Here is a 27,738-nt window from a genome sequence, read left to right as displayed (position 1 = left end):
ATTAGTGCTAAATTTAAGGCTCCTATGTTTTTAGTCGTCCTTTTTTTTTTTAATCTATTTTCTTATTTTCGAAATACGTTAGTTTTCTTTTCCTTATAGTGGATAAATAGCCTATACTCGTTGTAATGAAGTATCATTGAATCGAAAATGTAAGTTTGTTTTCTTCTATTGGTTCTTTAGAGAACTTGTGAACTTATCAATGATTCTTTCTTGTGGCGTCAAATTTTATACCTTCGGTTTATGATTCAATTATAACCATTGGGTCGGGGTTTGTCATTTTATACCTTTGGTTCTTGATTCAATTATAATCATTAGGTCGGGGTTTGTTACTTTATACCTTCAGTTCGTGTTTTATTTATAAACGTTGGGTCGATGTTTTCTATCAAAAATACGAATTTTAGCTTTCTTGGGCAAATATTCCAATATTGTTTATTAGGTCTCAAAGCGTGTCAATAGAGGTTCGCATCATTTGGTATTAGAGCCAAGTTCTGAAATCAGGTTTACTATCCTTTTATCTTTTGTTTCTTGTTATCATCTTATCTTGTTCCGTTTGTGTTCATTATTCATTGTTCTTGTTATCATCCTATCTTATTCCGTTTGTGTTCATTATTCCTTATTCTTGAGACTAAATGATGTGAATCTCAATTGACACACTTTGAGACCCAACAAACAATATTGGAATAGTTGCTCAAAAAAGCCAAAATTCAGATTTTTGATAAAAAACCTCGACTCAATGTTTATAAATGAAACTGAATCAAAGGTATAAAGTAACAAACCCCGATCTAATGATTATAATTGAATCACGAACCGAAGGTATAAAATAACAAACTCCGACCCAATGATTATGATTGAATCACGAACCGAATGTATAAAATTTGAACGCCACAAGGAAGAATCCTTGATAAGTTCACAAGTTCTCTGAAAAAAGGAACGAGTGCGCCTATTTATAACGAGTGCGCCTATTTATAACCTTTTCAGCCCTACACGTCCACTATAAGAAAAAAGGAAACTAACGTATTTTGAAAATAAGAAAATAGATTAAAAAAACAAAAAAAAAAAGACTAAAAATATAGGAGTCTAAAATTTAGCACAAATAATAAGCAAGTCAATCAGCTAATTAATTGGTATAGAATTGGCAAGTCAATCAGCCAATTAATTGATATGAAATAGGCAAGTCAATCAGCCACTAATTGGTCTAAAATTAAAAAGTAATCAGCCACCTTCTCCTTCTAATTCCACCCCCAAGCAAGCCATAATCAACAATTAATTTACGCCATTTCTAAGGAAATTACAGCTATTAACCCACACCCAATTAAGTATGATCAGTCCCATCAGTAGCTTGGATTAAATTTATTACGCCTTCATCTTCCTTTGGGCAAAGCTTGGAATGCCACGTTTTAGAATCACCCCAAATCTTTTGAATCAGCCCATTAAGTGCTTCTTGGATCTTGCTCTAGTAATAGGCTCAATTGAAACATGCAATGAATCCTTTAATGATGTATGTTGATTCTCACCACATTGTATCCCCCAAATTGATTCAAAGTCTCCAACCAACGAAATATCTGATGAAAACTAGCGCCACCGATAAGGTTAGGGAATTTCGAGTCTTTGAGACATCAGTAGAATATGATGGCATTGTCGGTAAATTTTCGGCTAGGTCTGTCCTAAAATACGTTGCATGGAATCTTTGTGTTGCAAACATTTTGTGCTGTTTGGGTACTAGGAAATGCCAATTCTGAGAGAAAAGAAAGGAATTTGGATTTGTGCAAGAAAAAATTGATGGCTAGGGAGGCATGGTCCATGGAGGATTGAGGTGAAGGCAATGAAGAAAGATGTTGAGGGTATTGCTTTTTATTTTTTGATAAGTGAATGAGATATTATTGAAAAGCGCTAAAGGCGTGACTCAAGTACGCAAGATGTATACAAGTGGAACACCTAGCTAGAAAGAGAAAGAAGGTTGAGAAAATCATGAAAACTAAGCACATTAAGATCTAGAGCAGCTATCTAGTGGAAAAAAGTTTTAAAAAAGAAAGGCATTAGGTCCACTGCACTTTTTTCGTCGTCCACAAAACTTCTATCATTTCTTTCCTTATGAAGACACGACAAAACCATCTCCCACACTGCTCAACCCTGATGACATGAGGGAAGAGAAAGAATAGAAAAAGAACAAAGAAATAAAATTTCAATGGTATAGAGAAGGAATAGATAGTAGGATGTAGAGTGCATTTGAAAAGGGAAGCAAAAAGTAACCTGGTTTCCTAATTTTGGATAGAATTATGGGGAAACCAATGTTAGTGTTCTAAGATTTGTTCAGTCTAGTTAATTTGTTGATTATTTTATAATTTCTTGCACTCCTTTTGTTTCCTTGTCATGAGAGATAAAAGAAGTGAAGTATTATAGAGAAGGAAAGGAAGATAAGGGGAATAGAGATGTGGTTATTACCCTTTTCTTCTGTATTCTTAAGATCAGCAGAGAATGTGGGTGGAGATCAAGTTCTCAGTTCATTAAATTATGCAATTGCCTTCTAGACTTCCCTGAGAGCTTTTTTTTTTTTTTTTTGTCCTAGTGGAAATTTTATTTTGCTTCTCTTTGGAGAGGCAAGTTAAAAATTTCTCATTTCTGGTTCATATCTTTTAAAATTTGCTGTCATCGGAATATATTGACATGTTCGATTGTTCTGTGTACTGTGTTTGTTTGATGGGCTTGTCTGGTTCATGGATTAGGTTTTTGAAGCCATTCATTGTTGTTTACTGCATTACCTATTTTCCCCCCTTTGTGACAGCTTGAATTGTTTGATTACGGTGGAACAATTGATTATATTTAAACTAAAGGAGATCTGGTTTTTTTTTTTTTTTTTTGAAAAATTATTTTTTTAGTTTATATATTTATATTTTTTTATTAAAGAGTGAAACGTGTTGCGCTTTTATTGGGTCTGGCGTGGCAACCAAAAGAATTATGTTAAGTTGTGGACGGAAATTGACTTTAGGGAGTAAGTTGTTATTTTTGCTAAGCACAAGGATCTTTGAATTAATTTTTATAACACATGGAGCGATTTGTAAATTAGGCCAACTACAAGAACTGATTTTACATTTTTTTCCTTAAATAAATTAATCCTTAAATCAGTATACACACTATATTTATAACTGATGTATTGGATTGCAGATTAACTTCTTACATATTAAGCTTCGTATGCTAATGCTTTTTAGATTGTATTTTTTGTTTTACAGAGTGTTATGAAATGACATAAATGTTGAAAGTAGTTTTGAGTGTTTTATGAGTGAAAGTTTTGAATCTTTTGTTAATGTGTTTGTCTTGAAAAGAGAAAATAAAAGGGTGATGGAAAAAATGTTATCAAAAGCAAAACTGAATGATTTTATTTTTAGCATTCTAATGTCAAGTCTTTACATCGGAGGGCATGAATCGCACCATTCCTTTACCCTTTATTAGCAATGTCTAGCTTAAGAGAGTTGAAATTGCACAAAGAAGCAGTACAAAGGGGGGATAAGATAGCTTAAACAGTAGTTAACTAATTTATCTTTCTCTGAGAAGTTTTCAGTGAGTTCTTTTTCCATCCATCAATGACTTTGGAACGGTCATTTAGGATTAACTTTACAAGTCTCTCTTGTGACTCTCCAATAATGAGATAGCTTTTAAAATTATTATTTGATCAAAATTCAATAATGATCAATTACAAATTCAATAGTGATTTTAACAACCACATCATTATAGGACGGACATAATAAGGACTTCTAGGATTACTCGTCAAGTTAGTGTCATCCATTTTTTCTCTAAATGTGAAATTATGGAAAGGTAATGGCAATATAAGGGGAGACTTGAAGTATTTGTAAAGATTCGAAAGTCTTCCCAACTGCTATTTTTGTACTTGAGTCCCCTAGACAACTAGTACAACATAAGTGTGATTTTTGAAATGAGTAATGTTAGAAATTATATATTTTTTTTTCATCACTATCTTACTATCCAGATGTGGTACTGTCACTCCACCATTAGTTTTTTTTTTTTAAAAATAATAATAATAGCTAATCTAATGGTAGAATGACGGTGTGCATAGTGAGATGGTAGTGTGGTTTTTAGCATTGTTTGGGAAAAGCCAAAAAAATGATCGGATAAGGAGGGGTTTGAAAAGTGTAAAAGAAGCCATATTAGAGCAAAATTATAAAGTTTTTGGGTATAGGTTGTTTGAGTAAGGCTAGAAATCACTCTTATTTCTCTCGAATAATTATGTGACTTTAAACATCATTGAGCTTGTGATTGATCATTATCGAATTTTGATTAAATTGTTATTTTAAAAGTTACCTTATTATTTGAGGGATATAAGATGAACACAAGAGGAACTTGTAGAATTATTCGAGTTGTTCAGTTTCTATTAAGTCATAAGCAATTTTAAGAGTTTAAATTAATATAATTGCATCCATGGTATCGATAACAAGTATTTTGCCATCGAGTTTATTTGTGTGGGATGTTGGCGTCGGGTCTTTGGTCTTCCTCTGCACTGCCAGTCGCCAGAGTTGATATTTTTTGGGCTTTTTTGTTGTTTATTTGCTTATTTTTCTTCTTCTTCTTCTTCTTCTTCTTTTTTTTTTTTTTAAATGGTACTTGGGTTATTGTTTTCCTCTTGGGGAGACTCTTGTATTTGAATTTGTGTTGGTACCTCTCTTTCTTGCCGTCCCATTTTCGGACTCTAATAGTGATTTTACTATTTCAGTCATATTCTGATGGTTGTTGTTTCCAAGTGGGAGTACAGATATGCCTGCCTTAATCTATTCTCCTTTCGCTTTTATAACTGCCTTGTACAGCCCATTGAGAGGACCGGGTCACTTGTTTGACCCATTTCCTACGCTTTGTAGTTATTTCAGCGTTGTTTTAGTTTGGTTTGAGTCTACTGTTGGGGAGCCCACCCATTTTTTATTTATAGAATTGGCCATTTCTTCCTTTTGGATCAGAAATGGGAATGATCCTCCCTTGTAACCATTTTCTTTATTCAATTAAAAAAAAGAAAGAAGGTATTTTGCCATTGAGTTTTGATTGGTTTAATAATGTATTACTTAGCGTTGGCAGATTGTAAATAAATTATAGGCAGAGAATGTTTCTTTTCCTAAGTTTAGTAAATAAATTTAACTATCTTTTTATTAATTTGGTTGGTTAGATCCAAATAAGAAGGGTGAAATATGAAAATTTGAAAACTCATTCAAACAACACTCGTCTCTTAATCTGATTTTCAGAAATCACATCTGAATAAAACATCCTTGATCACCTCTTACATGTTAGTTACATGACAATATCATTCACAAGTCAACACCCCTGATTCCAGTTTTTCCATTGTCAGCAAACCCACATGTTTGTTCCATTCATGATACACACTACTCTTGTCATGTAATCGTTGCACATTCAAACCCCAAGTAGTTCAAATTATACCATACTGGATCAGCCTCTATGCTACAATCTACATATCATGTTCAGAAACCTATGCCACCAGCATAGACTTTCACCATTGCAGCAACTAAGAACACACACTTCTTCTCGATTGCTGCTGCAGTTGGTGTTTAAACAAGCAGATCTAACTTCAGTCTGTTGCTTCACACCGCCGTTCATGGTGACCTAGTTCTTGGCCGAGGAGCTAAGTTTCAAATGGGTCGGGTCAATCTTTTGGCCCATTTCCTATAGTCTTTAGGGTCTGATTGCACTTGTATTGGTTGTTTTGGAGTGTTTGTTGTGTTGTCCCACTTTCTTTTGTGTTGTGATGATTGATGTATAATAGGGGTGTAAACGAGCTGAACTACTCGTGAGCTTACTCGAGATCGGCTCGAATAAACTCGACTCGTGCTCGAATCGATTATTAAATGAGCTACTCGTGAACACGAAAATCAAACTCGATTATTAAACGATGCAAACTCGTATAAACTCGACTCGACTAAAGCTCGTGAACCCGCTCGTATAAGGATCGACTCGTTTATTAAGGCTCGACTCGTATATATATATATATATATATATATATATATATATATATATATATATATATATATATATATATATAACTAGTTTTATAATATAGTATATTAATAAATAATATACTATATGTAAGCATAAATTAAGTAATAAATAACAATAGTTATTAGTTAGTATATATTAATTGGTTATAGGTATATAAAATAATAAAAGTGAATAATATCAATAATTAATTATTAGTCATATGATATAATGACAATTTGTATACTTAATCATATTATTCATGTTATATAATAAGATTATATGGTTATATGATCATATAATAATATAACATTGTGTCATATGACATGTAAATATAAAATATGCAATCACTTTATTATATGTTATGAGTTTATCATTAAATACTTAATAATCATTCCATCACGTGATCTAAGATCTAAGATTTAAGATCATACGAGTTGTTAAATCATGTTAATACATTAAATATGCTATCATATGATAATACTTAGATCGTATGATCATATAATATTAGTATTATTAGTAGGTAGTTATAAATTATGATTTATGACTCATAAATTCATAATGATCAATTTGACCATATTTAATTACTTATTATAGATTCATAGATAATTGTAATTCAAATTCTAGACTCATTGGCAATTGCCTTATTGTTTGCTTTTATTGCAAAATTCTAATATGTGCAAGTACACATTATTTTGAAAATTTGTGGTTTAATTTTTAATTTTTTTTTTTTGCTAAAGTTAATAATTTAAATTATGATACGAGCCGAGCTCGAGCCGAGTACTCGAGCTCGGGATCGACCAAAATGGCCGAGCTCGAGCTCGAGCTTGGACAATAGTTTTTGTTACGCGAGTCGAGCTCGCACAAGATTTTTCAGCTCGTGTCGAGCTCGAGCTCGAGCTCGAGCTCGAGCTCGAGCTTTACTGTTTGTTAAACGAGCCGAGCCCGAACAGGCAATACCCGCTCAGGATCGGCTCGTTTACACCCCTAGATGTATTTCTCCCCCCCTTAGTGCGCTCTTCTCACTGTATTTCAAATTAAGACACATTTGGTGGGATCCAAGCATGTGATTTCACTTGTAAGTCTCACCCAATATATCTTAAAATTATAAAATAGTTATATAAAAGTTGTAATTTTATCATTTCTCTTTTCAAAAACATTTGCGCGCGGGTTCAAATTGTGGTGCGGCAAGTCATAGTTAGAATAATGCCCTCACCTAACTTGTGTTTACAACCTAGGTATGCAACTGTATGCAAATCCTTTTCAATGGAAATGAACAGTCACGAATGTAACAAAAAGAAAAAAGAAAAAAATAGGACCTTAATAGAAGAAGTCAAACCACCTCCATGATCTTAACGGTGGTTCAATCACTCTCAAATGAACGATTAAGACCATACCTGTAACACCCAAGAATTTTATTAGGATAACTAAGAATACTTTAGTATAAATAATAGTTTTAAGTTAGATTAAATATATTTGATGTCTAATGTTATATCCTCAGTTTGAACTGAGAAGTGGACAGTTCGAACTAGACTATGATTCGTATTATAGATGGTTTAACATTTAAGATTTAAATATTTTGACTTAAAATAGAATAATTAAAATAGTGTGAAATTTGTATGTAGTTTATACAAAAAGTAACTAATGGGTTTTAATTAAAAAAAAAAAAAAAAAAAATTTACTGCTATTTTATATAGTAGTGTTACATGTAATTTTTTAGATGATTACGCTTACGGCTTGTTAAAAAGCTGGGACGCTACAAAAACACATCCACACTTGGGGGGGAGTTCTCAAAAATAATATCATTAACCTTTTACATTGTTTTCAAAACTAGGGTTAAATACTTTATTGGTACCTGAATTTTCAATTTTTTTAAATTTAGTACTTGAGTTTTCATTTGTTTTATGGGTGATACTTGAGTTTAAGGGTAAAAACCACTTTGGTACTTCTGTTACATTTTCCGTCCAATTATTAACGAGTTGCCACGTGTCAACCGCTATGGTTGACATGTGGCACTATATAAAAAAATTTAAAATTTAAAAATCTTTAAAAATTAATTAAAAAAATTAAAAAAAAAAAAAAAAAAAAAAGAAGAAGAAGAAGAAGAGGGGTGGCTCTCGGCCGATCTGAGGCCCCCGTGGCAGAAAAAAAATAAAAAATAAAAAAATTGATAGGTTTTGGCCTTTGAGGGTAGCCGAACCACCCCCAAAGGCCACGGGGGTAGTTCTGTCACCCCCAGATCGGCCGGCCTAGGAGTGGCCGAACCACCCCATGGCCCATGCCATGGCAAAACCTCTAAATTTTTTTTAGAGGGTTTGGCCGCCCTAAGAGGTGGTTCGGCCATCCCATAAGCAAACCTTCTAAATTTTTTTTAAAGAAATTAATTAACATCTCATTCTGCCGTTACAACAATTACAATTCCTTACAAAGTTAAGCCAATTCCAAAAATGAATTGATCGCCCTCAAGTCTCACCCCATATATATATATATAGACCATATATAGTCTACGTCAAAGCCATCTATTTCAACATTTATCACCGTATTCCTGCGCACCAAAAACAATCAAAACCACAGTGCTTGTGAGTTGTGAGTGCTTATTATTGTCATAAAAGAACACAAAAACATAGTATATAATGTAAGATAACTAACACAATAAAACTTCGACGTACTAGTCTACAGCTAGTATCCATATATGAGGAACAATTCGCATGCATTTGACTATCATAGAAACTATACATATCTAGACGGTAGGAAATTCGATTAGTGTCCCATGTCACATTTAATTTGTTGTAACAGTAACGGTTAAATAATTACTGTAACGGTAATTATTTAATAAATGAATTTAATATGATTTATTTTACATTATGTTACATGATAAAAATGGTTTTGTATTCATATTAATTTCTGATTTATTTGTCTTGATGGGAGGAGGATAATCAACTAACACTACAAAAAAACCAGCAATTACTAACGTGCATAAATTAGCACGCCACTACAATTAGTAACGTTATAACAATTTGCACGTTACTAACATATATTTCGAATAATTTTTTTTAAAAAATATATATATAAATATTCAAAATAATACTAACGCGGTGTAAAATGCACGTTACTAAAGTTAGGGTTGTCAATTTTTGACACGACAAGCGAACTCGGCAAGAACAAGACACGGAAAAACAGGGTTTGGGTTTAGCATTATCGGGTTCTGGTCATAATCGGGTCAACCCGATTATGACCCGGTTATATTAATAAAAAAATAAATAAGAAACTTGAAAGAAATGATTCAAATGAACCAGGAACGCAGGAACCCTAACCGAACTTCTCTTTCACTTTCACGGTTTCACATAATCACAAGTTCATAACTTTCACAGTTCACTTTCACCATTCGGTCCCTTCCAGTTCCAGTCTTTCTCTTTCACACTACGTCTTCACCCAAATCACTCGTTCGCCCGAATCACCCGACGTTCACTCAGGTGCAGCCACAAGCCCACGCCCCACGATGCCTTAGTGCCTCACACACAGCCACGAGTCCACGACGCTTCATCCTTCAGGCCCTTCACAGGTACAGGTGCGTTAATCACTAAATCTTAATTTGTTGATTTTTTGTTGTTAATAAAAAGGATAATTTTTACTAATCTATTGGAGTCTCTAGGACTTTTTCGGACATTAATTTAATGGGTGTTTCTTGTTTACAAAAATTGTATCATGCAGCAGTGGTTATGGGTGATTTGATTTTGAATGTGTATTGAAAAAAAAAAATATAATAAAATAAAATCTCGATCTTGAAAAATTCTTTGAGATGTAAAAATATCCTAGAAATATTATTTTTACAGAGGGGACCATCAGAGGCGATCGAGACTTGTTCTTGAGTCTCTTTCTTCAGGTTTAACCTACCGTTTAATACAAATCTTTCTTGGGTTGTGTCCTGTTTTGGAGTCTCGTTTAATCCATTTATGGTTTCATTTTCATATCTTGGTCCACCATTAGAGCAAGTTACATATCTTGGAAATAATATCTGTTTGGCCCTTTGGGAATTGGGACCATGGACTGTCACAAAAAATTCTTGTCATATATATTATCTTCTCCATTGCCACATGTGCCCAAATGCATCCATAATTATTAATTGAAAATATTGGCGTTCTTCTAATAGTATTGAAGGTAAGGGACTTGTCTACCAATTATCCAACCAAATCCAATGCATGCCTAGTCATTGCTAGTTCTGGTCCCAACTAATTAAAGAGTAAAAACCCTTTTTTTGCGCAGAAATTAGGAAGCAGGGTTATTGGTATTTTCTTATTGCTTTCAAAAGTGACCGTTATTTCTCTTCTTCAACAATCAACACTCGATAATTAATCTTGATTCCTTCTTCTTATGTCGTTTCTTTTTCAACTAAATCCAATGTTTAATAATCAAGTTGTTTTTGTGAGTTAGATTTTATGTACTATCTAATTTGGAATGAAGAACTAATTTGCTAATAATGATATGTGTAGATGAGTAACGAAGTACTTGATGATGATATTGTTAGAGACTTTGAGGATGGTGTGATTGAATTGACTACAATAGAAGACGATAACTTTTTTTGTGTGGAGAAAGAGAAAAAAGACCACAAGCGTAGGAGGACTTCAACCGTTTGAGAACATTTTGATGCCATTCGTGGAAAGGAAGGTGAGAAGTTAAAGGCAAAATGCAAGTTGTGTGGTACTATATACTTGGCTCCAAGTATTTATGAAACTGTAAATTTGAAGCGTCACATAGATAGTTGTTCGAGGAGAAACACTCGTGATATTGGGCAGATGCTCTTATCTAGAAGTCAAGGATCTCTGTTTGTAAGTAACTCTAAATTTTGTCTCAAAAAATTTAGAGAACTATTGGTTGCTTCAGTTATTAAGCATGACTTGCCTTCTTCGATATGTTGAGTATGAGGGTATAGGAGAGATGATAAAATACTTACAGTAAAACCCTTTAACCTTTGGAGTGCTCCAAAACTCGAATGCCCCGAGCACTTAAGAAAAAGGTATGTACTGAAAATATTTTCTCTATTTTTGAGAATTTAACGCAACGTTAAATATTGGTCAACCTGAAAATGTTTTCAACTAGACAAAAAAAAAAAAAATTAACCTTCACAACAGAATCATGAGACGTAAAATGATTTACATTTTTAATTTGCGTAAACTATTTCCTGCTACGTACTCTTCCACGTCCTTGGACAGAAAATTGTGAGATGGGTCCATATGTGGCCTACCTGCCGCATATGTTGAGCTTTCCAAACAAGTTAATAGCACGCATGCTCTACAAAGAAGATCTTCTTGCAATTGCATACCTAAATTTTAAATTTTTAAAAATGTCACCACTTGTTCAGACATAACCTCCCCCACATTAGTACATTATAGTCTATGCAAACAAGTATTAAATATGTCGCCACCTTTTGAACTCTTGCTCCCACCTTAATTAATTACGTACCCTCTTTCGGCATTTTGTATCATGACTCATGGTTTCACATGCTAGTTTTGGCCTGCTCTCCCATTCCGATCCCCATTAAATAATGCAGTCTATGCAGAGCACTAAAATAGAAAAGAGCTATAGGTAGTAGCTAGTATCTGGCCTGCTTGCTGCCGTATTTGTTTGTGTTGGCTAGGCAGCCATGCTCCTTGACTGCTAGTTGAGCAACCGAAGGTCCTCGCTTAAAAGAATCAAACGAATCTCCTTTATAAATGAGATACGATCACTTTTTTAAATTAATTATTAAATTTATAGGATCTACATGTATATCCTACAAATCTAATGGTTAGTTTAAAAAAATGATGTACAAAAAATATACAAATGATGTGTAATAATCATTTCTCTTTACAAATAGCAATTATAGCATCATTTATATGATGTCACTTACCAACGCTTTGGTTTTAGTTAGTATTGATGTGACATATTAATGTGTTTTTTATCAATAATTTTTTTTAACGATAATTAAGGACCAATTTTTTTTTTTTTTTTTAATTATTTTGACTTATCCTAAACAGTGATTAATCATTTTTTAAAACTGAAAGAGTTATCTACCAAACCTCAATAAAAAATACATTAATTTGTCCCTTCTTTAAAATATTCTCCCGCAATGGCAAAAAATTCTTAAAGAGAGCGAAATATCCGTGCATCAGCCAAGTCACGTGTAAGTCTGACCTATCTTCATTATTATATATACAGCCAAGTCGCGTATAAGTTGGATCTATGATCTATCTCTTACATCCTCATATATATATATATATATATATATATTATGTAACGCTCCCAAACCTCTAGGGTTAGATTTGACTATTTTCTTACACAAAGCCGCAAAGATTTATAAGGTCTGCTAAATAACCTAGCTAATATGCTGAATTAAATAAATTACTAGAAAAATAATTTTTTTTCAAACTCAAAGCTTTAATAAATGCGGAAACAAGTATTTCGAAAAGAATAATGATATTTGATACAAAAAATGAAAATCCAAAGAAAACTAAATTTATCGTGCAAGTGCACTTACTAAAGTAACGGAAATGCAATATCCTAATGCTAGCTTAGATCACATCCCGGCCGCTTAAGTCTCTCTACTCATAACCTGAAAACAAAACAAAATAAGGGTGAGCGAGAAATACTCAGTAAGGTAACCTTCAACCATAAAACGGTTGAGTTAAATTCATATTCTTCAAAACGATTATTAAACACACTTGAGATCAAATAGTTCCATAAAATAAAATATAAGTTCGGCATTTTTCATAAAGCATAAAATTACTGGTTAATAAATAAACTTCTCATACCCATGTACACTATTACGTCCTGTGCATTAGGGTTGCACAGTCAATGCAACCCCAGGCAGGTAAACTGTGGTCACAGGCCTGCCTTGTTAGCTAATTAATTAAAGTGTACTTAGCATGACCTAGGGATGGATTATCGCATTTTCAAAGTCCTTCAGCGGTTGCGCTTCCATCCAAATAACAGTACTGAGCTTAAGCCTCTGTGAATCTCTGTGAATATCTCTGGGGCCAAAATAATTGTCTCCTCTACACACGTTCCTCATTTATAAAAATCTCATTCTTATAAATTATTCTTATTCTCTTCACTTTTCTTGTAGTACATCTTGAGGGCATGTGTGTGAGGGTTTTTACTATTTTCTTTTCATTTCTACCAAAAGTAGGGACTTCCTATCTCGGGGGTAAAATATGAAATTTTTCTATAATTGAAAAATCCTTTAGAACTGAGGTTTTTCTTAAAATCGTTACTTTCAAAATATCATTTCCACTAAATTACTTTCATATTGAAACAAATTTAAGATAAATCCTTCATACAAACAATATATTTCAAATAATTTTTTTTTAAAAATATATATATAAATATTCAAAATAATACTAACGCGGTGTAGAATGCACGTTACTAAAGTTAGGGTTGTCAATTTTTGACACGACAAGCGAACCCGGCAAGAACAAGACACGGAAAAACATGGTTTGTGTTTAGGATTATTGGTTCGATCGGGTCATAATCGGGTTGACCCCGATTATGACCCGGTTATATTAATAAATAAATAAATAAGAAACTTGAAAGAAATGATTCAAATGAACCAGGAACGCAGGAAACTTAACCGAACTTCTCTTTCACTTTCACGGTTTCACATAATCACAAGTTCATAACTTTCACAGTTCACTTTCACCCTTCGGTCCCTTCCATTTCCAGTACGTCTTCACCCAAATCACTCGTTCACCCGAATCACCCGTCGTTCACTCAGGCGCAGCCACGAGCCCACGCCCCACGATGCCTTAGTGCCTCACACACAGCCACGAGTCCACGACGCTTCATCCTTTAGGCCCTTCACAGGTACAGGTGCGTTAATCACTAAATCTTAATTTGTTGATTTTTTGTTGTTAATAAAAATGATAATTTTTACTAATCTATTGGAGTCTCTAGGACTTTTTCGGATTTTTAATGGGTGTTTCTTGTTTACAAAAATTGTATCATGCAGCAGTGGTTATGGGTGATGGGTGATTTGATTTTGAATGTGTATTGAAAAAAAAAATAATAAAATAAAATCTCGATCTTGAAAAATTCTTTGAGATGTAAAAATATCCTAGAAATATTATTTTTACAGAGGGGACCATCATATCAGTGGCGATCGAGACTTGTTCTTGAGTCTCTTTCTTCAGGTTTAACCTACCGTTTAATACAAATCTTTCTTGGGTTGTGTCCTGTTTTGGAGTCTCGTTTAATCCATTTATGGTTTCATTTTCATATCTTGGTCCACCATTAGAGCAAGTTACATATCTTGGAAATAATATCTGTTTGGCCCTTTGGGAATTGGGACCATGGACTGTCACAAAAAATTCTTGACATATATATTATCTTCTCCATTGCCACATATGCCCAAATGCATCCATAATTATTAATTGAAAATATTGGCGTTCTTCTAATAGTATTGAAGGTAAGGGACTTGTCTACCAATTATCCAACCAAATCCAATGCATGCCTAGTCATTGCTAGTTCTGGTCCCAACTAATTAAAGAGTAAAAACCCTTTTTTGGGCGAAGAAATTAGGAAGCAGGGTTATTGGTATTTTCTTATTGCTTTCAAAAGTGACCGTTATTTCTCTTCTTCAACAATCAACACTCGATAATTAATCTTGATTCCTTCTTCTTATGTCGTTTCTTTTTCAACTAAATCCAATGTTTAATAACCATGCATGAGTAAGCAGATTGTGAAAAGTTGCAACTGTGAAACATATATAATAAATAAAAGATAGTGAGAAAAATTTAGAGAACTCTAGCCGCCCCAAAGAAAATGAATATTAATTTTCTAGAAATGACAAAAAAAGAAAATTTAAAGAAGGTTTTTAGGATGGAGTTAGCAAGCTTGACTTCTACGTCAGGTCAAACGCATATTTCAATTACTTTTCTTATTATGCAGACTTCATGGCTCATGATGTTTATTGATCTTTTTTTTTTTTTTTTTTTTTTTTTTTTTAATATGAACTCTTCATAATTGATCAGTTTCCTCAAAACCAAATAATTCTGATACATCTTTTATTGTCTAGATCACTCGGATTCCAACAAAGCTTATATATTTTGAGCAGCTCATCTATTGTATGACTTGTGTCTAATTATGAATTAGGATCAAGACTCAAGAGCAGCCTGAGCAGGTAATTTTAAGTTTCAAGTTGTCTTTGTGAGTTAGATTTTATGTATTATCTATTTTGGATTGAATAACTAATTTGCTAATAATGATATGTGTTGATGAGTAACGAAGTACTTGATGATGATATTGTTAGAGACTTTGAGGATGATGTGATTGAATTGACTACAATAGAAGACGATAACTTTCTCTGTGTGGAGAAAGAGAAAAAAGACCACAAGCGTAGGAGAACTTCAACCGTTAGAGAACATTTTGATGCCATTCGTGGAAAGGAATGTGAGAAGTTAAAGGCAAAATGCAAGTTGTGTGGTACTATATACTTGGCTCCAAGTATTTATGAAACTGTAAATTTGAAGCGTCACATAGACAGTTGTTCGAGGAGAAACACTCGTGATATTGGGCAGATGCTCTTATCTAGAAGTCAAGGATCTCTGTTTGTAAGTAACTCTAAATTTTGTCTTAAAAAATTTAGAGAACTATTGGTTGCTTCGGTCATTAAGCATGACTTGCCTTTTTCGATATGTTGAGTATGAGGGCATAAGAGAGATGATAAAATACTTGCATCCCGATGCACCGCTTATCTCTTTGAATATTCTGAAGGCTGATTTGTTTAACATTTGATCTGTAGACTTCTTTGACTACTGATGAATATATGTGTCTCACAGCACATTTTATTGACAAGAATTGGGTCTTAACTAAAATTGTGTTAAACTTTTCATTCATGCCCCCACCACATGATGATATATCTTTGTGTGAAAAGACGTATAATATGCTAGAAGAGTGGGGGATTGAGACCAAGATTTTTACTATAACATTGGATAATGCTTCTTCCAATGATGTTTGTGTTGGTTTATTAAGAAATCAATTGAACATGAAGAAAGTCCTTCTTTGTGAAGGCGAGTTTTTTCACATTCATTGTTGTACACACATTCTTAATTTGATAGTTCAAGATGGTTTGAAAGAAATTGATAGTGCTTTCCAAAAGATTCGTGTCAGTGTGAAGTATGTTAAATGATCACAAATGAGGAAACAAAATTTCCTTCAGACTGTAAATAAAATGTCATTGGATAGTAGAAATTGGCTAAAACAAGATGTGCCAACCAAATGGAATTCTACATATCTTATGTTTGAGACTGCTATTCATTATCGGAGTGCTTTTAGTTATTTAGAGATGATTGATTCAAACTATAAGCATTGTCCTACTGCACCTGAGTGGCAAAAAGCGACACATATGTTGTTTTTTGGCTTCCTTTTACCATACTATATGTGAGTTTTCCGGTATCAAGTATTCCACAGCCAACCTCTACTTTCCTATGATTTTTTATATTTATGTAACTTTGAAGGAAGAAGTTGAGAGTGAAGATGAGTATAAGAGATTAATGACAACACAAATGCTATCTAAATTTGAGAAATATTGGTCAGAATTTATTGTAGTGTTGGCTCTTGCAGCTGTGTTGGATCCTCGTTACAAGCTTCAACTTGTAAATTTCTGTTATTCGAGGCTTTATGGAGTTAATAATTCTAGAGAATATTGTCATGTTCGTGATAAATTGGTCTATCTTTTTATGGAGTATGGTGGTTCCTCATCCACATCTTCAAGCACCATGCCTCTTGATACAAGACATGTTGATCCCCAAGTACCCCAACCACAAGTCAAGGCTGTCAAGCGGACTTTCGCAATGATGAAGGTAAAATTATATGTTTATTTTGTGATTTATGTGTTATTGTTAGTAACTTAGTATATATACTCCTAACTACTTAGTAAATTATGTTCATATTATCTTTTTTTAATTGTAGGCATTTTTTAGTTTTGGCGGGGATGATGTTCAAGCAAATAAGAATCAATTAGAACTTTATTAGGATGAACCCATGATGATGAATGATGCGGAGAGAAATTTTGACATTCTTTCATACTGGAAAGTAAATGAATTTCGTTATCCTATAATAGCTGCTATGGCTCGTGATATTTTGAATATTCCTATTTCTACTGTTGCTTCAGAATCCACTTTTAGTGTTGGTGGACGTGTGATTGATCAATATAGGAGTTTGCTCAAACCTAATATTGTTGAGGCACTAGTATGCACTCGGAATTGGTTATATAAAGAGAAATGTAATATTTGTTATTTGTATATTTATTTTTTTCATCAACTTATATTATTTTTTTATTACACTAATTCCTCTTATCTTTTGATGTAGAATTGAGACAGATGAAGTTTGATGAGCCTGGAGAAGATATTTTGTCTTTAAACCTAAATTTTTGGTGATAAAACTATCGTTTTGATTTTATATTAAATATATAATATAAATATTTATATTATTTATATATAAGGGTAGGCGGTTAGCGGTTATTAATTGTTTACCCTACCCTTAAAACCGCTAACAGTCATGCCTTGGGCGGTTAGCCGTTTCTTATAACCGCATTCAAAAGGAATTATGTAGTTAGTGGTTACGGAGCAGTTAACCACCCCGTTTGTACATGCCTAATTATTATTACAACAAAATGACCCAAATGCCATGATGAGTAAAAGCATACAAACATGTGCAGTAAAACCCTTTAACCTCTGGAGTGCTCCAAAACTCGAATGCCCTGAGCACTTAAGAAAAAGGTCTGTATTGAAAATGTTTTCTCTATTTTTGAGAATTTGACGCAACGTTAAATATTGGTTAACCTGAAAATATTTTCAAGAAGACAAAAAAAAAAAAAAATTAACCTTCACGACATAATCACGAGACGTAAAATGATTTACATTTTTAATTTGCGTAAACTATTTCCTGCTACGTACTCTTCCACGTCCTTGGACAGAAAATTGTGAGATGGGTCCATATGTGGCCTACCTGCCGCATATGTTGAGCTTTCCAAACAAGTTAATAGCACGCATGCTCTACAAAGAAGATCTTCTTGCAATTGCATACCTAAATTTTAAATTTTTAAAAATGTCACCACTTGTTCAGACATAACCTCCCCCACATTAGTACATTATAGTCTATGCAAACAAGTATTAAATATGTCGCCACCTTTTGAACTCTTGCTCCCACCTTAATTAATTACGTACCCTCTTTCGGCATTTTGTATCATGACTCATGGTTTCACATGCTAGTTTTGGCCTGCTCTCCCATTCCGATCCCCATTAAATAATGCAGTCTATGCAGAGCACTAAAATAGAAAAGAGCTATAGGTAGTAGCTAGTATCTGGCCTGCTTGCTGCCGTATTTGTTTGTGTTGGCTAGGCAGCCATGCTCCTTGACTGCTAGTTGAGCAACCGATGGTCATCGCTTAAAAGAATCAAATGAATCTCCATTACAAATGAGATATGTTACATGTACATTATTTGTACATGTTTTGCACATCATTTTTTTAAATCAATTATTAGATCTGTAGAATTCACATGTGAATCCTTATGAGTCTTACAAATTTAATGGTTGATTTAAAAAAGTGATGTACAAAAAATATACAAGTGATAATTATAGCATCATTTATATGATGTCACTTGCCAACGCTTTGGTTTTAGTTAGTATTGACGTGACATATTAATGTGTTTTTTATCAATTTTTTTTTAACGATAATGAAGGACCAATTTGTTTTTTTTTTTTAAAAAAAAAAATAAAATTATTTTGACTTATTCTAAACAGTGATTAATCATTTTTTAAAGCTGAAAGAGTTATCTACCAAAACCTCAATAAAAAAATACATTAATTTGTCCCTTCTTTAAAATATTCTCCCGCAATGGCAAAAAATTCTTAAAGAGAGCGAAATATCCGTGCATCAGCCAAGTCACGTATAAGTCAGATCTATCTTCATTATTATATATACAGCCAAGTCACGTATAAGTCAGATCTATCTCTTATATCCTCATTATTATATAGATCTATCTTCATTATTATATATACAGCCAAGTCACGTAAAAGTCAGATCTATCTCTTATATCCTCATTATTATATATATATATATATAACGCCTCCAAACCGTTAGAGTTAGGTTCGTTCATTTTTTTACACAAAGCCGCAAAGATTTATAAGGTTTGTCAGATAACCTAGCTAATATGCTGAATTAAATAAATTACCAGGAAAATAATTTTAAATTCAGAGCTTTAATAAATGCGAAAACGAGTATTTCTAAAAGAATAATGATATTTGATACAATAAATGAAAATCCAAAGAAAACTATGCAATATCCTAATGCTAGCCTAGATCACATCCCGGCCGCCTAGGTCTTTACTCATAACCTGAAAAACAAAACAAAATAAGGGTGAGCGAGAAATGCTCAATAAGGTAACCCTTAACCATAAAACGGTTGAGTTAAATTCATTTTCTTCAAAACGATTATTAAACACACTTGAGATCAAATAGTTTCATAATATAAAATATAAGTTTGGCATTTTTCGTAAAGCATAACATTACTGGTTGATAAATAAACTTCTCATATTTATGGCCCATGTACACTATTACGCCCTGTGTACTAGGGTTGCGCGGTCAATGCGACCCCATGCAGGTAAACTGTGGCCACAGGCCTACCCCGTTAGCTAATTAATTGAAGTGCACTTAGCATGACCTAGGGATGAATTACCGCATTCTCAAAGTCCTTCAGCGGTTGCACTTCCATCCAAGCAACGGTACCGAGCTTAAGCCTCTGTAAATCTCTGTGAATATCTCTGAGGTCAAAATAATAGTCTACTCCACATACGTTCCTCATTTATAAAAATCTCATTCTCATAAATTATTTTTATCCTCTTCACTTTTTCTTGTAGTACATTTTGAGGCCACGTGTGGAAGGGTTTTTACTCTTCTCTTTTCATTTCTACCAAAAGTAGGGACTTCCCATCTCGGGAGTAAAATAAAAAAATTTCTATAATTGGAAAGTCCTTTAAAACTGAGGTTTTTCTTAAAATCGTTACTTTCAAAATATCATTTCCACGAAATAATTTGCATATCGAAACTAATTTAAGATAAATCAGTCATGCAAACAATATAAATTGACATATAGAACGAGAACAATTAGTCGCAAATATTATAATAAAGGGACAAAGTAATATGACATAAAACAATTTAAGAAGGGGTAGAGGATCCCTTATCTCGATACTGCTACTAAAAAGACTGCTCTGAAATAACATATACCTGAATTGATAAAACTTAACTATATCAGCTCTAGGCTAGAATGCAAATCCTAACTACAATCGGATCCAACGCATCCCGACTTTTCGATCTCTACCTATATCATGATTATAAGTGTTTTATTATTATTAAGAAATTATTAAACCGTATTTGATTGTGTATATTTTTTGGGTTTCATAAAAACTCGAGTCATATTCATAAAATATGATATTAGTTTACTATGAAAAATGCTCTTGAAATGATATAAATTGTTCAAGTAAAAAATCCAGAAAAAAAAAAATATTATTAGATGCTGGAATATCATTGGTTGTTAAAGTAGTTTTATAAAATTATAATAAAAATTATCAATTACATACAAGAGAAAAGTAAGAGGAAGGAATAGAATCAACAAGAAATATTTAACCCAAGACCTGCTACAGTATTTGATTTTAGAAAATGTGATAAAAGGACAAAAAGGTTGTTAATAGGGAAAGAAAAGAAAAGGGAAGAAACGAAAGGACTGCAATGCATGTGACGTCAACCACACTCTGCTGTATCAGGTAGAAACAACGTAGAAGGCCCCAAAAATAAGTCAACTGCAAAACTGAAAATCCAGTCTTGAAGACACCTGCAACGTCGGTAAAGATCGAGAAGAAGTAAGAAAAAGTACTGAAAACAAAGAAAAGAGGTACAAAAGAACTCTTAAAGCCATGCTCTCACAGTGCCGTGACAGAACCATAGGAACTAAAAACAAGACAACCCAGGGGACAATACAAAAGGTATCCTAGGTAGTAGGTATGGTGTTTGGCTCTTAGCAGATGAAGAGGACAGAAAAAAAATAAAATAAAATAAAAAACAAAGTGAAAGGCCTGCTACGGTTACTCTAAAGAAAAGAAAAGAAGAGTAAAAAAAAAGACATGAAGATATACCTAAAATCTACTGACCTTCGTACATACAGTTAAAAAAAAAAAAGACAGCTTGTGAAAATATATATATATATATATATATATATATATATATATATATGATTTACCACCATTTAAGCATACAACTTTTACCATTTTACCTATGTGGTAAGGTGGCCATCCATTATTTTTTGAGTTTTTTTTATTTTTTAAAAATAAATTAGGGCGAGGGACCACCTTGCCACATAGGTAAGGTGGCGAAAAGTTATATGTTTAGGTGGCATTGAATCATTACTCTTACTCTATATATATATATGGGTTAGAGTTTTATCTCATTCTCTCATTTTTTTCTTTTTTCTTTTTTATTTTTTTTTCTTTTTTTGGGTTTAGATGGAATGAGGGATATTTTTAATATACTGAAAATAATATAATAATAATAATGGGTGAAATTTCGTAAATGTCCGAAATTTCTATTTAAAACAAATATTGTCTCTTTATAGATTTAAGAAAAATATCAAATTGTGAGGCCGTATTAAAAATTCTTTAAAAGCAGCTTCTAAAATTTTTCTTTGTCATTTAATTAATCATTGATCAATATTTGGAGGAATTAATGAAATTTAAAATTTTGTTCTCTAAAAGAAAAATAATTGTCTATGGCTACTGAAATTACATAAATCTCCCTAAATGAATGTCGGGATCGTTACATATTATACATTATATATTTTTTTCATCCAAAAAAAAAAAATGTACAAGAGCTCTAGTAAGGCTTGCTTAGGCATAGAGTTTGAACACTGCCGCCAACACTGAAAAATTATCACAAATTTTAAAAATTTAGAGAAATGTCTGATTTTATTCTCTTGCACATTCTCTTGTCCATTACCATACAAGATAAGAGATGTACAAATCCACCACTGAATTTATAGAACCACACATCTTAAAAATTTATACCGATAAAAAAGTATAAATTTAATTACTTACCATTCTTTTAATACTGCAATAAAGGTAGCAGTAAGATTATCTTCCTTCTCCTTTTGCTTTTCATTTTAATTTTGGATGAGGTTCCTCATCAATTATTAAGGCATTGAATCATGTATGTGCAATTTTTGAAATCCCAATTATGGTTTTTAAATTAAATGGTTATGATTTGTAAGGATTTTTTCAATTAAATTAGTATTTATCACTTGTAGTAATAATCCAAATTTTATCACTCGATCAGTGCTGATCATATTTTACTATATTTTAAAAGTGATGGATGATAATTTGACAAAATTCGAACCATTTAACTTTGAAAATAATGACTGAGATTAATTTTTGGTATTGTACATGTATATATGGTACACTAGAAATTATAAAAGATCTTGATCAAGTCCAACCCTAATCAAGCAATTTGATCACCCAACATGCAACAATTATATGCAAAGAGAAAAGTCTAAAAATTATCCATTTATATTTTCAATATAAATTCAAGCATGCTGAGAGAATTGATCATATGAGACGTATTTATCCGGATAGATAGTCGTATTAAGATAAGAGTTATAAGAACTCAAGAGACAAAAGTTACAAGATGATAAATTATTGTTAGTGTAGAAGTAGAAGAGATTTGTAACGTTTAGATTCTTTTTCTATAAATAGAGTCTTGTATACAATTAAATATATAAAGGAAAAATGTAGTCAACAAAAAAATTTGACTTGTGAATTTAAGCCATAGGCCGAACCACCTTAATTCTATGCATGTGTCTCTCTTTCTTATTCTCATATTTTTGCTAAATTATGTGTACGTTCTTACAAGTCGATAGTCCTAAAGTTATTTGGGCAGATGAATTTTATATGAAATCTCTCGCATTACATATCTACTAGCAATTCGAACAAATAATTAATGCGAATCATTATCCACAAATCAAACAATGAATAAAGAAACATAAATACTTCTTAAAGCCGAATGGCTCATAACTTTATTAACGGTACGATATTAAACACAGAGGAAACATACATCAGTTTCAACAGTAAAAATCATAAAGGCATTAGATATATAGATATAGAAACGTAACCGACTTAAGCCAATGCTTAATTAGGAGGATCGATCAAACGCTAATTAGGAATAATTTAGCTTAATTAAGAAGCATATGCACTCAAAGACAGCCGGGGGCTGACAATAGCCGCAAGGGGCACCGCCTTTTGCAGCGCTAGCCCAAAGCTCTCGTCCATGTTCAGCTCCACACCATTTGGCAATTTCCAGTCAAAAGAGTGCACCAAAGTGCCAAGAATGTACTCAACCAACACAATTCCCATCCTTGTTCCGGCGCAAATCCTCCTCCCGGCCCCAAACGGGATCAACTCGAAGTCATTTCCTCTCGGATCAATCTTTGCATTTCTGCCACTCAAAAATCTTTCCGGCGTGAAATCCAGAGGGTTCTCCCACACATCTGGGTCGCGCCCTATTGCCCATATGTTCACGCTGAGCCTGGTGTTCTTGGGAATATAGTAGCCGTCCACTTCGCATGCCACGGTTGAGACGCGCGGCAGGTTTAGCGGCGTGGACGGGTGCTTTCGCATGGTTTCTTTGCAGATGGCTTGGAGATATGGGAGCTTTTGTATGTCGGTTTCCTCCAGGCGCCGGTTCCTGCCAATCACTTTATCCATCTCCTCGTGAGCCCGCTTGAGGATGGTAGGGTTGTTTAGCATCTCCGCAAGTGCCCATTCAATTATGCTCGACGATGTATCGGTGCCGGCGGTGAATAAATTCTTCGATCAAAAACACGAAAACATATTCGTTAGAAAGTACGTACTCAAAAAAAGAAAAAAAAGAAAAAAGAAAGATAAATGTAAAAGATTTAAATTGGACGAAATATTTATGATTCATATATAGAAATATATACGTACATATTTGTAAAATAACTTTTTTTTTTTTTTTAATATTTTTTGTTTTAATTTTGTTTTTGTATAACTTTTTGTTATTTTAGATTTTTTTAAATACCTAGAGTATTGTACCTGAGTGTAACATATTTTATTTGAGTTTCATTTAAAATGAATAATTCATATTATTACAATAATTTTTTTTTAAAAAAAAAAGATAAAAAAAGAAAAGAAATAATAATAATAAAAAAGAGCAAAGAGTTGTTTGGGGGTTGATGAGGTGATCGAACCGCCCCCAAATCAGCTATTGGGGTGGCCGAACCCCAACAATCACCCTTTGTTTTTTGTGATATTTGTTGATATGATTTAGATCGTTCATTTTAGAATATCAATTAAAATAAACAACTCAAATAACATATATTGCACCGGTTATCAATCTACCGTAAATAAAGTTGCACCAATACTCAATAAAGATCGAGTTGTTGGGGTACCAATAAAAAAAGGTCAAGGATCCTCTGTTGTTGGGGATCTCTCCTCTACTCATGCCCTTCCTGTTTTGGGCAGGATTATGTTAGACTCTTATATCATAAGAGGTTCACTCGTGAGGCCTTCAGTGCATGCAGAGACTCTTCTGCTCAGGCAAAGGATCCCCTATTATATTTTCTACTCTCAATTTTTAATAGGAAATAATAAGAAATCTGAATTGATTTAAAAAAAAAAAAAAAGTTATAGATTATGTTTGTTAATGTGTTTTAAGAATTTTTTTTGTTTTTATTTTAAAAATAAATATTTTAGTAGGACATAAATGCGAAAACTCTTTTGTGTTTTCAAGACTATTTTAACAAATCTCTACGTAGTTGTCGTGTAGGCCAGGCCAAAATATAATGGATATTCAAGTTGTCGACCGTGCCATATAAGTCGAATGCTATTGGAGACTTTTTGGGTGTCAAGTCAAACGGAATATTATCAATCGCCAGCCGACCTGCAAGCCTAGTTTTTAACGCTATCATGGCCATCGAGATTTAAAAAATAAATAAATAAATTGAAAAAAAAAAACCGCATGGGGGCTTAACATATATAAGTGATAGTAATTAAAGCTGAAAATATTGATAAAACTAAGGTGGTCTTACCAACAGGAGGGCCTTAATGTTGGTCAAAGTAAGCTTCTCGCCGGCGGAGTTTTCTCGGTTAGCCATGACAACGTCTAAGAAATCTGGCTTTCCCTTACGCTGATGAGCAGAAGCCGTGTGCTCCTCTATCATCTTCGTCAACAACACGTCGAACCGTTTATGCAACCGCTTCATTCCGCCCTCGATCCCTTGCAAGTCCATCCACGCAATGGAGGGTATGAAATCGCCGATGTTGAAGAACCCGGCTGACGTCATGAGCTCCACCACCATGTCCTTGAACTCGTTGGACTCCTCGCCCTTTGTCACGAACACGCGGCGACTGAGTATCACTTGCCCGATCATGTTCGCCATGGCGTAAGTCAACATCTCCGGCACCACCACCGCCTCGCCTTGCTTGCTTGACTCGTTCATCGCCCGGAGCATGTGGCCCAGCTCGTTTCCTCGAACGTGAGCCCAGTCGTCAAGAGCCTTCCCTCCGAGCATGTGTAGGTTGCTTAACTTTCTAAGCAACTTCCACCTGTTACAAAATTAAACGACGGAGGTTTTCGGAATTAAAAGAAAGCAGAATATGAAACTCCATCAATATATTCTCTCGTCTAAAAATTAATTGGTGTTATGAAAAAAGTTTCAAAATTGCATGTTTTTAAGAACAGCTCACGTGAGCAAAACGAGCTCACGATCGAGCACGGTTACTGTTGCATATATATATGTATTCCAATAATCTCCGATCCCTCCTTGTGAAGCTCTTAGAACATTAATAGCAGATAGTTTATAGGTAGGTCCCTTTCTTAAATATAGAAAAAAAAAAAAAAAAAAAAAAAAAAAAAAAAAAAAAAAAAATCACAAAAAATACCCACATCACTTTTCTTATATTTTTTCTAAACCCTTAATTACTATTGTAGTTATTCAATTAATTATATAATGATAAAAATGACAAAAAAAAAAAAAAAAAACTATACAAAAGCTACTTCAGAATAAGAGCACAAAAAAAATCTAATAACTTTTCAATCGTGGGACAATTAAAGAGTGTAAAAGACAATTAAAAAGAAAGTTGAAAATTTAAATTTATGAAATAATTAATTTGAACAACCTTTGCCCATAATCGGCAAACACCATGTCCTGAGCATTATAGGCTAAATGGGTTGCGCCGGCATTTGGCGGGCGGTTGGAGAAATTTATGTCTAGGGTTTTGAGGAACGCTCGGGCGGCATCTGGGGTGGAGGCGACGACCATGTTACAAGTGCCCATTTTAAGGTACATGACGGGACCATATTTTTTGGCCATGTTGGCTAATGTTACGTGAGGCATGGTTCCTAGAAGTGGAAGGGCACCTATAATCGGCCACCCTTTAGGGCCCGGTGGAAGTTTCCGACTAGGTTTACCGAGGAGTGAACGAACGGAAAAGAGGGTGATGAAGAAGAGGATAATCGCTGTAGCAAGTTCCCGAAAAAGGAATATGTCTAGGGCAGCCATGGTAGCCTATCACTGTAAGTATTAGTGCAAATGAAAGGTAGCTAGGTAGCTAGGTAGCTAGGCAGTAGGCTCGTACATAAAGGTTGATCTTAATGAGAATGTATTTATAGCGGGAAATGCTTATCTACATGGATCCACACACATGTGATTAAGAATTGTGTGAAAGTTAGATGAAAATTGTGAGTTTATCATCACTCATTTATAGCCGCCGATATAATAGCCAATCGATGTGGGTAGGTTAACTAATATTTTCACGTCACGTGCTTACCAGATACGATGGTCTCCGTTCAACTACTTCTTGCTTGACCTAGACTCGAGATTAATCCTCAACCACGAGAAGAAAGTACAGATGATTGTCTGTTTAAAATTTGCTGCTACTTAAAAAATGTGTGGTTCCCAAACAGATATACATTATACATATTAGAGTACTTTTCATTAATTTATAGAATTAAATTACATTTTTTCTTTTTACTTAAGTTGCATTTGATACTTTGTTAGGATTTGCTGTTAAATCTTATTACAATTTCTAAAATATTTTTGTGGCTTTTTTTTTTTTTTCAAAAAGAATTATAAAATTTTCAAAAATTCACGCATGAGTATTTTTATAAATTCTGTTAAATTTTGATCAACACCTAAATCCTATCATTTTTTTTTCTTTTTTTACTAAAAAAAAATATGGGTATTTTGGGTACTCCGTTAAGATTTAACAACAAATCCTAATGGAGTACCCTTAAGTAAGACGTTTGCCCCTTCAAAAAAAAAAAAAAAAAGTAAGAAGTTTGAAAACATGGATATCTCAGTTTGAGACGTTTGTTAGTTCAATACCATTGTCTCAAAACGGCATATAATTCGATACCTTTTTGTGAAGTTATCCCTAATTTTCATTATTCACTTTCATTATCTTTTCTTTATACCATTTAAATATTATTTAAATTAAATGCTAAGAAAAAGAAAGAAGAAAGAGAAATCATTTAAATGTTGTTTCAAATAAATATTAGAGAAATAAGAGGAAATATAATTTTTTTTTATATTAAAATAATGTTAATGGAACCATTTTTACTTCCCTAAATATAGAGTACAACTTTTAATTCCTTTGATATTTCCTTAATTTATAAAACAACAAGAGAATCTGATTTAATATGTTTTTTTTATGAGTT

General features: G+C 33.3%; 1 protein-coding gene across 1 annotated transcript; it reads right to left on the bottom strand.

The window, feature by feature from the left end:
* Positions 1-23,048: 23,048 nt before the first annotated feature.
* Positions 23,049-26,745, bottom strand: LOC133878371 (flavonoid 3',5'-hydroxylase 2-like). Its single transcript, XM_062316920.1, has 3 exons — positions 26,199-26,745; positions 25,109-25,625; positions 23,049-23,867 (listed from the first exon to the last, which is right to left on the bottom strand). The coding sequence occupies exons 1-3, from the start codon at positions 26,579-26,581 to the stop codon at positions 23,238-23,240; spliced, it is 1,530 nt and encodes a 509-aa protein (XP_062172904.1). The 5' UTR covers positions 26,582-26,745; the 3' UTR covers positions 23,049-23,237.
* Positions 26,746-27,738: the final 993 nt, after the last annotated feature.

The sequence above is a fragment of the Alnus glutinosa genome, chromosome 9 (assembly GCF_958979055.1).
Source record: "Alnus glutinosa chromosome 9, dhAlnGlut1.1, whole genome shotgun sequence".
In the NCBI taxonomy this organism is placed as follows: domain Eukaryota; kingdom Viridiplantae; phylum Streptophyta; class Magnoliopsida; order Fagales; family Betulaceae; genus Alnus; species Alnus glutinosa.
This window is presented reverse-complemented; position numbering and strand designations above follow the sequence as displayed.

Coding starts and splice junctions, on each gene's coding strand:
- LOC133878371 (XM_062316920.1), bottom strand. CDS start 26,581: ATGGCTGCCCTAGACATATTCCTTTTTCGGGAACTTGCTACAGCGATT. Junction 25,626..26,198: donor TTTGCCGATTATGGGCAAAG/GTTGTTCAAATT, acceptor ATTTTGTAACAG/GTGGAAGTTGCTTAGAAAGT. Junction 23,868..25,108: donor ACATTAAGGCCCTCCTGTTG/GTAAGACCACCT, acceptor TTTTGATCGAAG/AATTTATTCACCGCCGGCAC.